This window comes from Diadema setosum, chromosome 8 (genome assembly GCF_964275005.1).
Source record: "Diadema setosum chromosome 8, eeDiaSeto1, whole genome shotgun sequence".
Classification (NCBI taxonomy): Eukaryota; Metazoa; Echinodermata; class Echinoidea; order Diadematoida; family Diadematidae; genus Diadema; species Diadema setosum.
The window spans coordinates 33553072-33571653 of record NC_092692.1 but is presented as its reverse complement, the minus strand read 5'-3'; the positions used below and the strand labels follow the sequence as shown (position 1 = coordinate 33571653).

Sequence of the window (18582 nt, the reverse complement as noted above, 5' to 3'; positions counted from 1 at the left end):
AAATCCAGTCCAAATATATTAAGTTAGTCTCATAAGAAAGACTAAAATATTAAGATTTCAATTGTATAATTTTGATCGAAATCTGACATTTTGAAGTTTCGTTTTTTTTTTTGTTTTTTTTTTGGGGGGGGGGGGAGAGGGAACTGTTCTTGTACAGTCAATATGAATATGCAAATGGCAACGTGAGCATGTCATCCCCTCACAACTTATCATATAGTTTGTACATACAATTTTGGAATTTTCAGTTTTTTATTCAAACGCAATCATGCCCGAGGTTCAAATCCTCGTAGGCCCTATATCTAACTTATCACTATTCTGAAGTTATTCAAGAAGAAATAACATCATGTTTCAGACTTCAAATACAGCAACATTTAATTTTCGTCATTTTTTTTTTTTTTTGTGTGTGTGTACACGATCAATGGAAAATTGTGAGGGTATGACATGGTCAGCTCACTCATTTGCATATTCATATCCACTGTACAAGAACTGTTTTGCAGAAATTAGCAACATTTCAAAACGTCATAACTTCCTTATTTCAAATCCGATTTCAGTCAAATTTTTTACCACTAAACTCGTAAGAATTTACTCTTTTTTTATCACACTTACTTACATTTGGACTGGATTTCCCAGTTGATAGAGTTGATAGATATAAACTTAGATGCAAATTGCTTCGTTGATGCAACGTTATCATTCAAAAACTCTTCCTCCGTATTTTAGGAAAATGTTCGTGATTAATACTGATATTCCCACTCATTATACTAGATAATGTTATCAGTTTCACCGTTGGTCCTTTTTAAACGACAAGTCTAACTACGGTATACTGGACCTGTATCATACAGTATTGTGGAATGATTTGAACGTGAACTATGTTTTTATGTTTTTAATCTACAATTCAATAATATAAAAAAAAACAGTATAAAAAGATTCTTATGAGTTCATTCTGATGTTCTGTGTGAAAGTATTGGTTTTGGATTTTGTGTGATATAAATAAATGTATTTTGACTATTTCAATTTATTTATCTGTTTGTTTGTTTGTTTGTTTGTTATGTTTTGTTTTGTTTTGTCTTTTCAGTTCAAATCTGTTTCTTTACACTCTTGAAGGTATGTACAGTCTTACAAGCCATATAAAGGCATTCTCATGTACATTCCATTTTTCACCATTTACAGTCATGTACAAAATGTGTACTTTGTGCTGATTTGTATAGTAGGCCTACACGTGTCAATAGTTTGTGTTAACGTTGTTTTGATTTGTAAGCTTTATGTATGTGCTTTTTATCCTTGTTGAATGATGGAAATAAATAGAATGAAATGAAAATGAAATGAAAGTATCCGTTTACCGTAACAGAAATAAAAACACAAACGGATGGATTCCCATATTCAGCTTTGTCAGCATGACCAAGCTGGTTATCATGGTGTTCATAATAACATAAAGAGTACAACCATATTATACAGAAAAAAAATAAAAAAAGAAGAAAAGAAAAGAAAATATAAAGTACATCTATATATCAAGCAAAGTAAAAACAAAGACAGTAATAGGTCATTAAAGACTAATAACAGAATAACAGTACCCAATGTTCATATACCCAGTTGAACGGAGCTATAAGTTATTACTGTACCACAAAGATCGACAGTCATGTTTACAATTTGTTCATTTTGATTTCAAGAAAAGAAGAAGAAGAAGAAGAAGAAGAAGAAGAAGATTTCATGAATATCAAAATAAAGACTTCCTGCGATGACTGCTCCTCTTCCGATCTTTTTCATGCTTTTGAATATTTCTTTTTTTCGTGAAAATCTGTTACAATCTTAATGTTTAGTAACACTCTTATCTTATGTCTGCATGCTTATGGTTAGAACTTTTAGTCTAACTACTTCGTTTGCTTGATTTTCGCTATTTTGGAAGTTAACTGGAACACGGGTGAGTGAGTGAAATATTATTGGTCAGTATTTAAATTTCCACATCGGCACCAGCGGAGTCCTCCAAGGTTTACGAGACGCAACAGATTGAATCTCAGTGGACAGTCAATGAGGGACCGGTGGACGCCATAGAACTCGTGTGAGTTCTGTGGCGAGTTCGAATCTGTCAGTGGTGCAGTGGACGCAAGCAAACCTATTTTCTATTTCACGTCACTAGCTGGCGGTATACAACTACCATGTACCAAAATGGCAGCTTCCACGAGTAAGCCACACGCTGCTAGCTCTGGAGAAACGTCAAAGGAATGTATCACATTCAATTCTCTGGTAAGTTGACAGCCCACATGTATTTCTCCAGAATCTTAGTGACACTTTGGAGTGCGATCGATTCTGATATTTCATGCGGAATACTTCGTAAAGAAGCTTTATTTGTAGTGTCACGAGTAGGCACATGCTGTACATAATCACAGACATCCTGACACTAGGCAAAGGAACACAATGTACAGTCCCATATGCTTACTTTTGGGTTTGTTGTATAATATGTACCATGATACCGTGGCATCCTCCGTTCTCATCATTTTGTTGGGATTAACCCATACGTGATGCTCAAGTTATTGTAACAGATGACGAAAATGTAAGCTGTAATAGGAAAAGGACATAACCTCCACATTAGAAAAAAAAAAATTTCCAGGAGTAGATTTCTAGTAAAATTACCAGTAAATTTATATAAATTTTGGGTCTACATTAGCCCGACCAGACGCTGTTAATACACTACGCGAATACAGCGTCTGACCAACGAGCGGGCACCTACAAAGTGGGGAACCACAACACAACTACAAAACTTATGAAAATTCATACGTTCTTTATAAACAATGTACACGTTACCAAACGTTACTCACCTTAAGTGCATGCTTGTATTACAGAAGGTTTGTAAGTCCATTGAGAGCCCTCGTGATAAGTCCGTGGAACCAAAAAATGATACTTTCTGGCGGATTCCCTAACACCGTCAGGCGTTGCAGAATTCAAAATGGCGCCTTACGATCTCTGCGGAAATCTTTTGCGTGCGTGCGATGCGCTGCTTGAGTGTTGGTGTAGCAGCACGGTCGACAGCGCGACCTTTTGAAAGGGCATTCAGATCATGTGACCTCCCGGATATTGGAAATGGCCTGGCGTGAAAGACGATGTACCGTTCGTGAACCGTTCACACATGCTGCATATAACCATCATTTTAGGCAAGTTATTAAATCTAAATTTCAATATTCATAGCATAGATGTGAAGTCTCATTATCATTTTGTTCGTCAGATGAAAAAATGATCTAAAGTATCAAAATTCAATCCGATCGCATGCGATCGTTGGACCCTCTTCGTGTTTGGAGCTTCGTTGGTACAGCCCTGTCGCGCTACGTATGTACAGCGGCGACTGGGCTGTGTATAGTTAGGTCTACATAGGCCTACATATTAGCCCTAGAATCTACTGTATATATCAAAGAAACAAAAACAAACACCAACAGAAAACTGAAGTTCTGCAGAAAGATAAATTAGATCTGGACATGATGCTGATGACAGTGATGTCCAGTCAACATTCTGAAGACTAAAGTAGAACCACTACACACTAGGTGCCTATGCTTGAATATGTTGTTACAATGCTTTATTAGGTTCTAGACATAATTTACACAAACTTCAAAAAGACCCTAAATTTACAGCATTATGGAATTTCGCACAAGCCATGCATGCAAAATATTAAATGCATGGACATGTACAATGAGCGCCAGTTAGCGACGCTGGCTATATAGGCCTAGGAGCGAGCCTACTGCAGCATTCATTAAATTGAATTTATCTTTTATTCTTATGTTTTATTTCTCATTCACTTACCTCTTTGTTTCACTTTTTAAAACCTTTTCTTTCTATGTTTTTATATAATCTCTCTCTCAGGGTGTTGTGGATGTTCTCTGTGAGGCTTGCGAGAAGCTGCAATGGAAATCTCCATCAAAGATACAGGCAGAGTCCATACCCCTTGCTCTACAAGGTAAACATCTTTTCACATATCACCACCTACACTCATCACCATTGTCCATTTTTTATGCGTGTTGGTTCTGATGACAGGGGTGGGTGGATTTACATAATGTACCTCACCCTCACAGCCACCAAGTGCTCTCCCACCTACTCACCTCCTTACCCCATTTGGGGCACCCCCCTTTCTCAAGCCAACCTTCCAGTGCTCCTCCTCAACCTGTCTTTCTATGTTTCCTGTGGTCCTCCTACCTTTCGTATCTCATTCGCTTTAAACTCTCGCAGAGAACATGTTCATTATCCCTCCTCAACACATGCCCATACCATCACACTCCAATCGCCCATATGTAGCTGTTCCACTGATTCCTTCAAACCATGCATCTCCATTGACATTTTTCAAGTTCAAGTTTCAAGTTTATTCAAAGTTTCCACAATACAAAAATTACATAAGAACAATAATATGTAACAAGGAATACATTGTTGAATATATGCAATTAAAACAATTTGCAGAATTGAATATAAATTGACAATGCATGTACATGTAGATGCATATAGATGTAAAGTGGAGGGGTCTTAGAAAAGCAAGCTTGTATAATAAGAACCCCTGGAAAGGCAAGTTAAGACATGTAATATAACAACTCACTACTATATACAAACATTAAAGCCGTAGAATAATTCTACTGGAATTCCTCAATCCCTCACACACACACACACACACTACCTATGGAATTTTAAAGCAAAACATAATTGGCATTTGACTACACGTATGTTACTCAAATGGAAAGCGCTGAGATAAAGTCATGTATGTAGAATTTAAAAGGAGCAGCATCAATGAGACTGAGAATATCGATGAAGCAAATACTTCCGAGCCAACACTTTAAATCTGGAAAAAGTGGTACTATCTTTAACATCTGAGGGTAACATGTTCCATTCTTTTATGCAAGACACATAAAAAGAATTTAGGGCAATACTGGTAGTTACACGAGGTAGATGCAGAAGGTTTTTCTGACGTGTATTATGGGAATGAACAACTGAGTTTTTGACGAACAAATCCAGAAATAAGGAGGGAGAACTGGACATGTGAAGCTTGTACATGAATGCCAATGAGTTAAAAGACACTAACTCGTTTAGAGGTAAACAACACAGCTGTAAGAACTGGGGGGCACTTGGCCTAGTAAAGTGTGAGCTTGTTATTAGCCTGATAGCTCTTTTTTGTACAATAAACAATTTATGAAGATGGCTGTTATAAGTATTACCCCAGGCAACATTACAATACATCAAGTGAGGCATTATGATGCTATTATACAGTGTAGTCAAGACACTTTTAGGAACAATAAATTTTAGCTTATGCATCACACCAACACCCCGAGAAGCTTTGGAACATACATTTAGTATGTGTTGCTTCCATGACAGAAATTCATTGATAGTAATACCAAGGAATAATACATTTTCGCTTGTAGCTACCTGATGTCCACCAATACTGAGAGAAGGGGTGTTTACAGGTATCCTCTTATTCCTTGTTCTGAAAATAACACATTGTGTCTTCTGAAGATTAAGTGACAATTTATTACAACAAAACCAACGATAAAGTTTTGTTAAGTTCTTCATTTGCTGAAGATATTAAACTGTACGCATCCTTGTGGGAGGACAGAAGACTTGTATCATCAGCAAACAGTGAGTAAGTAAACAATGATGTAGCACTGATGATATCATTGATATAGATAAGAAATAATAGTGGGCCTAACACTGAGCCTTGAGGCACTCCACAATCAATGTGGGTGGAAAGCGATTTGGTCCCATTGACAACCACAAACTGCATTCGGTTTTGCAGATAGCTTTGAACCAGTCTAAAGGAACTCCACGAATACCATAAGATTTAAGTTTACTTATAAGAATGTGGTGGTCAATGGTGTCAAACGCCTTGGACAAATCTAAGAAAATGCCTAGGCAAAATTTCCCTTCATCAAGTGCATGAGCAATAATGTTAGTTAAATGCAATACACCCATACTGGTAGAAGAATATTTGCGAAAACCAAATTGCTCGGGGATCAAAATGCCTTCTACAGCTAAATAATTATTTACTCTTGAGCATACAATCTTTTCTAACAATTTAGAAAAAACAGGCAGCAAGGCAAAGGGTCTGTAGTTTTCAATGTTTCTGTTATCACTTTTCTTATACACAGGAACTACTTTGGCAATTTTCATCTTGTCTGGAACTATTCCTTGCGACAGAGATTTATTAAATATGTCACACAATGGGGCAGCAATGCTATGAATACACTCTTTAACAACCCTAGGAGCTATATTATCAGAACCTGATGACTTAGAGGATTTTAGTGATAAAGCTAGCATTATTATTTCAGATGCAGTAGTGGGCTTCAAAAATAAGGATTTGCTGTTTTTTGTAGGTTTCAAATAATCCTGAAAAGTATTGGATGTACTTGGGATCTTTTCACTTATCTTAGCAGCAATTCCTGCAAAATACTGATTGAAATGTTCAGCCTTTTGCGTATTTGTACTTAATGAAATATCACCATTATATACATTTCTGAGGGAAGGTTGTGACATTTCCCCTTTCCGATCAATTTGTTTGTATGGAACCATGTTTTTTGATATCCCCTTTTATATCATGGAATAGATTTCTAAAATATTTTTGCTTTGAAAAGCGCACAACATTTGTCAATTCATTCTTGTAATCAACATAATTCTTCTTATTTATCCAGGTTGGATGTTTAATGAATAATTTATAGAGCTTATGCTTCTTCCTAATGGACCTAAGCAAACTATGTGTGATCCAGGGTTTCTTACATCCCTTCTTGGCACATGATGCAACAACAGGAAAGCATTTGTCATACACATCACCAAATACATTAATAAAATAATCGTATGAATCATTTGCACTAGTTAAGCTATATAGGTCATGCCAGTCAACTTCTAAAAGCTTCTGTTTGAAAATAGATATGTTCTCAGCACTGACTGCGCGCTTAGCTTTTATACTTCTTTCGCCATTTGATATGCTTACTTTTCCTTTGTCTATACAATAAATAGGCAAATGATCAGATAGGTCTGAAAATATAAGACCACTCTCAACATTATTTTGAATACAATTTGTGAAAAAATTATCAATCAGGGTAGCAGAGGTGTCAGTAATGCGAGTAGGTTTAGTGATGAGAGGGAACATATTATGTGAATACATAAGATCCAAGAACCCCTTCACACTATCATCATAATCAGAATTTAACAGATTGATATTGAAGTCACCCATAACATAAACAAACTTGTTCTCCCTAGATAACGTTTGCATATGCTCTTCAATATTATCACAAAATGATTCAATATCACTTCTTGGAGCCCTATAAATACACCCAACTACAATATGCTTTTCCTTATCATCAACTTCAATAAAAATTGACTCATAACCAGGTTTACTACCAGACAAATCGCACCGTAGCTTATAATCGATGGACATTGTATCCTCTGTCTTCTTTTTTTTTTTTTAATCCATCAGTTTCACGTCATGTTTTGCTCTCACCATTGCTCTCTCTGTCCTGAAAATCACCATTTCGCTTTCCCTCAAACATCACGACTCACTCCAATACTACTGCATTTCATATCTCACATAACTCTGATAAACCCTTCCTTTCATCTTCGAGGAGAACCTTTTCCCACATACATGTAGTGACTCTCTGCATTCCGTGAACATCAAGACCACCCAGCCAAGTCTTGTTCTTGTCTTTACAGCTGCTTCATATCCATCACTTGTGTTCAAAACTCCAACTATTTCCACCTTATCACATTACCTGTCTACTAGTTCTGCCAACTCTAACTCCCTTCTTGTACAATGTACCTTTCACATACACACACACACACACACACACACACACACACACACACACACACACACACACACACACAAAGCTTAGTTATGTTTCATAGTGATACAGAAAGAGTGTTTTTTTTTGTGTGTGTATGTGTGTGTGTGTGTGTATATTTTACATTTTCAGTGCAGTTTTAATCACATAGTATATTCTACGGTGTTATAGTTATACTCATTTATTTTCAGACACATTTCAGATCGATATTGTATTTACATGCAAACATGTATGTGCTCAAATTCCCATCTTGATAATTGAAGAATGTACAAGGATGTACTGAAGTATACATGTAAGTGATGGATATACATGAACATTTTTTTTTTTTTTTGCTAGCTCATCTTTTTTTTTTCTAATCAAATTTCTTTCAAAATGCAACAATACATTTCAGCATGAAAATTAGCTTTTTTTTCCATTCTGGAAAGAAAAGAATCTTGATTTAGGTTTAATCCATGTGTTTTAATTCATCAGAGCTTTTTCCCTTCACTGTCACTCTGTGTAGGAAGGGATATCATTGGTCTTGCGGAGACAGGGTCAGGGAAGACCGGAGCTTTTGCTCTGCCCATTCTTCAGGCCCTGCTGGACACTCCCCAGAGGCTCTTTGCTCTCATCCTCACCCCAACCAGGGAACTCGCCTTTCAGATCTCTGAGCAGTTTGAAGCCCTGGGCTCTACCATTGGTGTATCATGCGGTCAGTTGGAAAGGGATGAATAGGAATGATGTAACATTCATACATAATGTATAACCATGCATACGTAGATAGTAATGTATAGGTGGACATTTTAAGGTTGACATTTTCAGTAAGTAGATATTCATTTTTTTAAAAAACCAGATATTGGGAAAAGTGTTCATAGTAAAGCAAACTGAAGCCATTGAAGTGGTTCAGTTGAAAGATGCAAGCTAGTACATCTTTGTATTTATAAACTCAGTACTGCTCAATTTGCATTCACGTGTGTGTGTAGCTAAGTCACAATAGTGGAACTTAGTGTGTTTTCATGAGATTGCAGGCCTCGAATTTTGCAAGTTTTAGGGACAGGCAATTTTTGGTTTTAGGGGCACTCTCTCTCATTTTTTAAGGGCAGCAAGGAAAAGTTGCAGTAAGCATGGTAATTTTGAGAGAGGCATTGCAGCAAGTAGATAGGGCATTGCAGCAAGTAGATAGGGCATTGCGGCAAATTGCCTTTTGCCTCCCGGTTAATTCGAGGCCTGGATTGGCATAGAATAATGAGTGGAAAGAAGGAAAATTTTATGTTACATGTGGAAGAGAGGTGAGCATGACATACTTGTATATCACTTCTTGATGTCACAAGAATCTTAAGCATTTGCCAAGATGGCAGGGCCATTCCATCTTGAGATCAACTGACCAATGTCCTGTTTTTCTCTGTCATTACAGTGGTCATTGTTGGAGGGATCGATATGATGACCCAGGCACTTCAGCTGGCAAAGAAACCTCACATAGTCATTGGTGAGCAAAATTTGTTGCTGTTACTCACAAACTATAGTATTTAGGAGGAGTGCATTATGTGCAAGCTAGGCAGATATGTTCATTTTCAGAATAAATACTTCAGGGAAAAAAAAAAGTGTTAATGGCATAGTGGTATTTGTTCACAGAGATCTTGATAGTGATATTGTACAGTGTTATTTTCATTTGTGTGTGTGTGTGTGTGAGTTTGTTTATTTGTTGTTGTTTTTTGTCCTTCATTTGATCAGTGCCATATAGGTCAGACAGCAAAGATTCACATTTTGCTTTAGATTACATAGTTTAAGACATGCAGTAACTTCTGCATATTTTGTGTGTACATATATTATATCCAGAATAAATCAAGCAGTTCTATAGCAACAGTTCAAGCGGTTGACTTGACAATTTAGTTGTTTTCCATACATTCCCAAAAGTTAAGAAAGGAAGTAGAGTGTTATGACTCACTGCTTATGGCTTTAGCAAAATCTACCCAAGAAAAAGATACCTACTATACATACCAAACAAGTTTGCTATAAACCAGCACTTAATGGTTTCTTCATAGATTCATCAGTATGTCCGCCTCTCTCATCGGCAAATATCAACAAAGTTAATGTAAACTTATTGTTTGTATAACTTGTCAGATGAAAGATTTGTTTCTGGATATTCATGCTCTGCTGATATCAGAATACTGACTTCATATAATTGATAAGTTTTTCTAAATTGAACCTTTGTCATGTAGCAACCCCAGGTCGCTTGGTGGATCATCTGGAGAATACAAAGGGTTTCAACCTCAGAGCACTGAAATACTTGGTAAGTTTGAGAAATGCAACTGATAACCCCTTTATTACCATTCTGTAAGAATATGAAATGGCAAAGTCTGTGATCATGCTCGATGTACTGTTTTGTTTCAGTACAATAACTTTGAAATAAATCCCATTTGCAGTTATGCCCACTCTTGCTTTAAATATTCTAAGTTGTTATTGAATTATATATAAATTGTGTGTGGTTTTTTATTCTGCTTTTGATCCATTGGGTTGTTTGCCCTGGCATCATGTTCTCTCTAGTGAAGAATGCATCAAATGAAGAAATACAAACAAGCAAAAACAAAGTACATCTTCATATTTAGTATGTGTGGAACTCAAGTTGTGATACTTCCTCCAAGGAATTTGTCTTGCCTCTCTTCATTGTGACTTTTTTTTTCCTCTCTATTTTCTCCCCTTCTCCAAGGTAATGGATGAAGCAGACCGGATTCTCAACATGGACTTTGAGACTGAGATCGATAAGATCTTGAAGGTTATTCCAAAGCAGAGGAAAACTTACCTTTACTCTGCCACGATGACCAAAAAGGTATGGTGTCTCTCAAGGAACAGAAGCAAGGAAAAAACAAAAACATATACTCCTTTTTTGGACTCTTTCAAAACTTCTAAAACTTCTATTTTGTGTTGCTATTGAAAGTATAAATGTCAGTGTAACATCTAATTCTATTTATTATCTGTTCTTGAAACAGATGCACAGTTGTGTCATAGACAATATACCATCTACTGACTAAAAAAGACAATATACCATCTACTGACTAAAAAAGAAAAAAAAAAAAAAAAAAGGAAAGGAAAATTCCAGAGAACAATTCATTAGTTTACAGGCTGAATAGTCCTGTACGAATGATTTCACAATCGGTGTATTTGCACGTTGAATTCAGAAATTGTGTCCTTTCTCTGTAATGCTGCAAGTCTTCTTATTCATTAAAAAACACAGTAGAAAAAGAGATGGTTTAACCCACATAGATCATCCAATGATGGGCATCAGTATGATTTATACATGCTGTAGGTTGCCAAACTACAGAGGGCGTCCCTCCAAGACCCTGTCAAAGTGGAAGTCTCAACAAAGTACCAGACTGTCGACAAACTGCAGCAGTTCTACATTTTCATTCCGGCAAAGTACAAGGTGATATACTCATTTAACAAGGTTGTGTTTGCTTTATAATGTTCACTTTTATTCTTGAGTCTCTACCAGCTCTGTTTCTTGCTCTTAAAAAAATATTTTTATGTCTGCTGTCACTCACATTATCCTTGTCATATTGTATTTTGTGTTTTGTATTTTCTATGATGTATACTGCACTTTCATGATTGCACCTCAAGTGTTATTTTTTTAATTTTTTTTTTTTATTCTGTTATCGTCCAATCTGCCTATCTAGAAAAAAAAACTAAAACAAAAATTAAATTTTATGAGTTCATCAAGTTTGTCTTTTGGCACAGTAGAGACTTAAGTATAAAAGCTGTTCCATTTTAAAATAATTAGCGTCATATCCTTTTATTGCATGTTCTCAAATTTTTGGGTTGGTGTTACCAGACTCTGCAGCTTTTTGTTGTACATTTCTGTTGTATGTTGTTGTTTTTTGTTTGTTATTAAAGCTAAAATGTTTGTCGGATCTTGTTCAAATAATCACTGAATACTAGAAAATTTCTGTAGAGACATTTGATTTTGACAAGATGCAGGGATATCTTAGGTTCCTGTAATAGTTGTATTTCAGCATAATAAAATTTTTAGCAAATGATAAAATGAGGTACTGTTAAAGTGGAATTTTTCGGAAATTTTCGCAGTGCTGAAATTTTCACGCATTTTGCGCAACCAGAAACTAGTGCAAAAATAAAAGCACGCTAATATTTTTGCTTGCAATATGTTTCATTAGTTGATGTCTTGATTCCACAGAATTAAAATCATGCAAAACTCTTCTTACCCGGCCGAGCGCGAAAAAGTAATTACGCAAAAAATATCCACTTTTACAGTAATGGGAAAAGGAAAACATGTGTCATCAAAGTTATAGAGGTAATATCATTGCATTATTTTGCTTGTTTGACATTTCCATCCCAAACCAGGATTGTTATTTGGTATCAATTCTGAACGAGCTGGCGGGCAACTCCTTCATGGTCTTCTGTAGCACCTGCAACAACACCCAGAGAGTTGCCCTGCTGCTCCGCAACCTCGGCTTCACTGCCATCCCCCTCCATGGACAGATGAGCCAGGTGGGTGTGTGGTAGAAGTCAAGAGTGGTGGTGGTGGTAGTAATGATGGTGGTTTGAGGAGAAGTGGTTGGTATGGTGGAAGTGGTAAGAAAGGAGAAACATTTGGTGGATTTTGGTGGACATTTGGTCCCCTCCATGGACAGATGAGCCAGGTGGGTTTGTGGTAGAAGCGAGAGTGGTGTCGATGGTTGTTTGCAAGAGAAGTGGTTGATATGGGGTTAGTGGTAGGAAAGGAGAAACAGTCAGTAGAATAGTGGTGGTAGTAAACCGAAAAGAAGTGGTTGGTGCAGCAGTTGTGGTAATAAGACAAATGGTGGGTATGACTGTGGTGATAAAACAAGTGGTTGATGTGGTGGTAGTGGTAATGAAAAAAAGAAGTCGTTGGTATGATTGAAGTGGTAATAAAACAAATGGTGGGTAAGACTGGTGATAAGAAGTGGTTGGTGTTGTGGTAGTGGTGATAGAAGTATAGTGGTCAGTGTGGTAATAGTGGTGGGAAGAGGAAAGTGATTGGAAGGGTAGTAGTGGTAGGAGAATGAGAAATGGTCAGTGGGGTAGCAGTGGTAGGAAAATGAGAAGTAGTTGAAGATGGCAGTAGTAAGGGTTGTTGTGGTAGTAATGATGAAATATGGCGACAAAGTTAACTCTTTATGTGCTGCGTTTGCACACTGGACTCTGTTGACGCCATGCTAAGTTTGCATATTCTTCTCAAACCCACAAACCCACCCAAACTGAGCTATAAATTACCGAAATGGCACAGTACAATGAAAGCGTTTTTCGCGATTCCAGGAACAATCATAGATTTTTCATACAATTTACATCGAAGCAAAGCTTGCTGTTTACTCTACCACTTTGCTCACTACATGTCCAGGGTAACAGAAATCTATAAAAGTTGTATAGATTTGAACAACTGAATGTTTTCCCAAAGCATGACTACGTTGGTGTCTCAGAATAATGTGGCACAGAGAGGGTTTCCGCCATGGCACATAAAGAGTTAATGTGGTAGCAGTGGAAGTAGTAGTGCTGGGTGTGATGGCAGTGAAAGTATCTGATTTATGACGAACAATGTAAAGGTGAATTAAGAACATACATATGTACGTAAACTTTGTATGCTTGTTTGCCAATATCATTCTGGTTCCAAATGGATGATTTGCATAAAGTTGCTCGATATCAATTTGATATTTTTCATTCTGTCTTTGAATTGCGTCTCCCACAGTCCAAGAGGCTTGGCACTCTCAACAAGTTCAAGGCCAAGAGTCGCTCCATTCTAATTGCTACTGATGTCGCCAGCAGGTGAGTAAAACCATCTTGAGGGATGGGGGGGGGGGGAAGGTATGACCCTGAGGGGACACTCCCAATAGAGGAACAGGTTGCAGAGACTTTATGCATGAAGACATAGGAAATATATTGATAAATATTTTGTGAGAATCCAATAAACTGGCAAGAATTCAACAATGATATCTTTTTTTCTGATGTCAGGCAGAAAAAATAAAAATGGTGCACAAGTTGTTCTCAATTAAACGCCTATGACATAGCCTATGTGGTAAACCTACTTGTCTTTTCCATCAAAATCTGTTGATTTAATGTTTCATGTAACAGTCTTTTTTTTTTCTTTTTTTTTTGATGATGATAATGATCTTGTGTCATTGAGTGAATATTTTTTTTCATGCATCCTGCAAGGTCAGGAACATTGCTTCCTTCATAATAAAAAAACTCTCCTTTGTTAAGTAAACCTGTGCCCTGTTTCATAAAGCTGTTCGTAAAGTTACGAACAACTTACGAGCGACTGGTGATCAGCTCTTGTGCTGAATTATTGAAATTCTGATAAGTATAGCACATCAGAACTGATCACCAGTCGCTCGTAAGTTGTTCGTAACTTTACGAACAGCTTTCGAAACAGGGCCCAGCTGGTGCACCCCAAACAGTGCAAGAAGCTAACATACATAATGGCTTCATAATTTCAAAACTGATATCATGAAAATGAATTTGGTATTGTTTTGTCACTTGACTAATGAGACATTCATGAAGTAGTAAAATCTAATGTGGAAAAATGGTTTGCCCATTTTCCCTTTAACGGTAAAAATAACAATGTAGACTCATAAGTCATACATTGGCTGTAATCCAGAGAATATTATTCACTTTTATGTTCAGCAATTACGTTTTGTAACTGAAGTATTCAGAAGCGTTATTGCTCCAACTTTAGATGATTGTGGGCAGCAGTGACATTAAAATATGCTGGAAATAGTGTCTAAATATAAGAATTTATCAGCTGATTACAGTACCGTGGCAACTCCTTCTTTGTCATTTTGGTTATTATGTTTTTTTAGAATTTCAGCTGAACCTAATGTTTGCAGTCTTGTTCTATATCATTACATAAACATCTGAACGTAATTGTGCATAAATGTGTTATGTCCTTGAGCAGCCTCACATTGTAAATCGGAAGCATTTCTAGTGTAATGCTGGATTAGAAGTTGGTTTCAGCTGTCAACATCTTTATATCAGTGCCCTTGCATTCTGTGAATGCAGTAGTACCACACTGGGTGATTTCAAGTCCGGTGCTAGTGCTAGCTAGTGCTAGTGCTAGTGCTATCTCAGCACTATCTTTGTTAAAGGGGATGGCTAGTAACTGATCAGTGGGAATGCTGGGGGATGATTGTTCCAATTCTTGTTGGATTCATTTAAGAGTACCTTATATTATATCTATCGTTGTGTGAAAATTATTTGCTTCAGAATGGTCTCATATACAAGTAACATGCAGTTTAATGGTTCCAGGCTAGCATGCCTGTACAGTGACGGGGCATTAAACTGCACGTTACTTGAATATGAGACCGTTCTGAAGCAAATAATTTTCACACAACAATAGATAAATGTACTCTTGAATGAATCCCACAAGAATTGGAACAATCATCCCCCAGCATCCCCACTGATCAGAAATACTAGCCATCCCCTTTAATCTGACCGTCGGTGTTGGAACTCGATTTAAGGCTGTTATTTTGGGGCTAGCACTAGCACAAGCACCAAACTTGAAATCACCCACTGTGACCCAGGCAAACCACTAGCTGACTGGTGTTAGCAAGAAATGACCATTTATAAACTTTCCATCCATACTTGTTTTTTTCTTCACAGAGGACTGGACATTCCCCACGTGGATTGTGTTGTCAACTTCGACATTCCTACTCACTCAAAGGTGACAATGTGATTTCAGATTAAATGCATCTTGTTTGCCTGTAGTTGCGTGTTTGTGGGTGTGGAGGGGGGATGGGGGAGGGGTGAGGTGGGACAATTGTAGGAATGTGTGTTTGACAATGTGAAACTTGAAAAGTGAGTAGAGTACCAGATATTAGTAGGAACCACAGTACCCTTCATGTCAGATTGTTGTGTTTATGGAATGCTTCATTAATTTCTTTTTGGAGAAATAAGAAATAGTCACTTAATTTTTTTTTTTTAATTCATGGTATGTTGAGAATATTGGTCCTTGTGCCTTATCCCCTATGATATAAAATTGTTCTTCTTTGTCTTGTGGAAGTAATGTTTTTTTATTTGTTTCTATAGATTGCATAATTTTTTTTTTTTTTTTTGGCAATTGAGGATTATCTTCAGAAATATGAAAGCTATTATGAGATACCCAAAGAAGATGATGACTTGAGTTATTAGCATTATAATGGTCATAATTGTAGTGTTCGTGTCGTCTGTCCAACTCTCCTTAACCCATTGAGGACGGGCTCATTTTGCTACAACACGCATTTCCCATAGACACTTGCCAGAGTATACTCGGGACTCATCCTCAATGGGTTAAATTTGCTCTTATTTCTTTACTGTGTGTTCTCTGCATGTTTCCTTCATGACCTTCTCTCTGGGTAAATCTCCCCCCTCATAGGACTACATCCACAGAGTGGGGCGGACTGCTCGTGCTGGACGCTCGGGCAAGGCAATCACATTTGTCACACAGTGAGTCTCAGTCACATATATTATTACTTTGATGTCATTTGACAGATGACATGGTCAGTTCCATCACTTTCTCATCATAGGTCCAGTTTAGATGATGACATTTATTCACCTTATACATTGCACCAACACAAGCTATATCAAAAGAGTTGCAGCATAATTGATACAAACATTATACCGGTGTAGATGTAATGAGCAGAGGAATCACAGAAGTCTATTGATTTTAATGTCATGCCTCGACTATTGTCTTCCAGATACGATGTTGAATTGTACCAGAGGATAGAGCAGCTGATTGGTAAGAAGCTACCACTCTTCAAGACGGAGGAGGAGGAGGTGATGATGCTGATGGAGAGGGTGTCAGAGGCCCAGCGGTACGCCAAGATGGTGAGTCCTCTTGGGTGAAGGCATCATTGATGGTAGGTCTGGTCTGCCCACTCTTGTGGGCTTCTCTGTTAACCTGTTCCTCCTGCAATTCTCCGAGAGCATTCAATGCCCCGAAATGAGCTTCTTTTCTGCGGGACGACAGAAGATGGATAGGTTGGTAATCCACCTGGGCAAAAGCAGTCAAGCGGTACAAGTATCCCGCTTTCCATGGTCAACTCCATGTTTGATTGATGGGGCGTGAGATATGAATAGAGCGTGCACTGATGGGCTTTCAAACTCTTTTTGTTATACAAAAAAAGAAGCATGTGAATGTAACAAGGACCTCAAAATCATGACAATGACCTTGTTATGTAAGGTTTCTCACTATAATTACAAAAAAATAAAATAAATGAAGATATATAGAGAGTTAGGGTGTGCCATATCACTATGTACATACAGACGTATTCCATGGCACTGAGTTCTTCAGAGAATACTGACAGGTACAGTGAACTCCCATTATAACCAAGTCCTCGGGACTGGCAGTTTTCTTTCGTTATATCGAAATTTCATTATAACCAAACAAATGAACAATGAAAAACATACAGCAGATCATGTTGCGGCCTGAATTTTTATTTTGTTGTCACCGGAATTTTGTTATAACCGTGTGTGTTATAGCGGGAGTGTACTGTAGTGGACTATTACTGCACAATGTATAGTAACCATGGAGGTGTGCTACCAGTTCTGGTTTGTTAAAATGTGATTTCACATATTTTGTTACACTCAGGAAATGAAGGACACAGATGACAAGAGGAAAGGAAGGGGCAAAGGTCGTGAGGCGGAGGAGGACAGTGAAGAGTTCATGGGGGTCAGGAAGAAGATGAAGGTCAAACACAAAGGGAAGAGATAAAGCGCAGTGACCCTTTGAGGAAGCCCAGCCTCCAAAAAACAGACTCTGTTTACCAGGAAAAGGACTTTGAGGACTCAGAAGGTCAAAGGTCAAGCTACATGTACACTCATTGGAAAGTTGGTGTTACTTGCCACTTCGGAATAATTGGTCTACTTGCTTCTGAATTGCAAAATGAAATGAGGTATATTTGTCAACAGATATATCCTCACTGATAGCAGGATACAGAATACACAGGTCAGCAGTTATCCAAGGCATGGAGATAATGTGTAGTGTTTGCAAGGGGTGTATTCTCTTTTATATTGGTCCCACACCATTGCATTTCTTGTTAGTAATGGAAGTTCTGTGCTTCAGTACATGTACTCCATGAATTACGCATAGCAATGATCTCCACTGCATTGGACACTCTGCTGTGTTTGGCCAGTCTCAACCATACTGACCACGCAAGTATAGGCAGGACCATCCAGTGAATTATGTTTCATGATACATGTACGTGAGCTGCTGGTTCCTTGATAGCAACTGGCATTTACCAATCATCTCTATAGGAAACCAGCCACTGTACTCAAAAGCCTGCATTATACATATGAAGAGAGGACATTAATGAATGGACATCTCATTTGTCACTGTATGTGGTATTTACAGTTTCCACTTCTATAATTTTTTTAAATGTGACATCATCGTCTTACTCAGTTCCAGTTGAATGATATGATATTCATAGTCTCAAAATCACAATTTATAAGGTAGGCAGGTGCTCTACTTTAGGGCAAACACGGTCTTCGAAACCTGGACATTTTTTGTGTTCGTGTGCCAAGCAATGAGGCATTTATTACATCAATATCCCAAAATAGTACGGGAAAAAATATATATTTTTATTTTGTTGTTGATGTTGTTGTTTGGTAGGTTCCCTATATCAGATCTCTGTAGAGCAAGTTCACCTGAATCTTCACATACTGGGATAGGCCTCCGACTAGCTTGGCTGCATCACAAGGTGCATTCTTTGTGAAATACTCTCTTGATGTCGGAGTAATTGCAGGCGAATTGAGTAGAAAGTCATCAGAAGAGATAGAGTCAGGCTACCAGAGAGAGATAGAGAGAGAG

The 18582-nt window shown here is 37.6% G+C and overlaps 1 protein-coding gene across 1 annotated transcript; it reads left to right on the top strand.

Moving 5' to 3' along the window:
* Nucleotides 1-2147: 2147 nt before the first annotated feature.
* Nucleotides 2148-18582, top strand: LOC140232319 (probable ATP-dependent RNA helicase DDX47). Its single transcript, XM_072312449.1, has 13 exons — nucleotides 2148-2238; nucleotides 3844-3937; nucleotides 8296-8484; nucleotides 9187-9258; nucleotides 9992-10062; nucleotides 10480-10599; nucleotides 11077-11193; nucleotides 12126-12272; nucleotides 13489-13565; nucleotides 15399-15459; nucleotides 16150-16220; nucleotides 16472-16601; nucleotides 17365-18582. The coding sequence occupies exons 1-13, from the start codon at nucleotides 2161-2163 to the stop codon at nucleotides 17485-17487; spliced, it is 1350 nt and encodes a 449-aa protein (XP_072168550.1). The 5' UTR covers nucleotides 2148-2160; the 3' UTR covers nucleotides 17488-18582.

What these genes read in the sequence shown, in the direction of transcription:
- LOC140232319 (XM_072312449.1), top strand. Translation starts at nt 2,161, where the DNA reads ATGGCAGCTTCCACGAGTAAGCCACACGCTGCTAGCTCTGGAGAAACG. An exon ending in CATACCCCTTGCTCTACAAG is followed by an intron (nt 3,938 to 8,295) that starts GTAAACATCTTT and finishes CACTCTGTGTAG; the next exon opens with GAAGGGATATCATTGGTCTT. An exon ending in TACCATTGGTGTATCATGCG is followed by an intron (nt 8,485 to 9,186) that starts GTCAGTTGGAAA and finishes CTGTCATTACAG; the next exon opens with TGGTCATTGTTGGAGGGATC.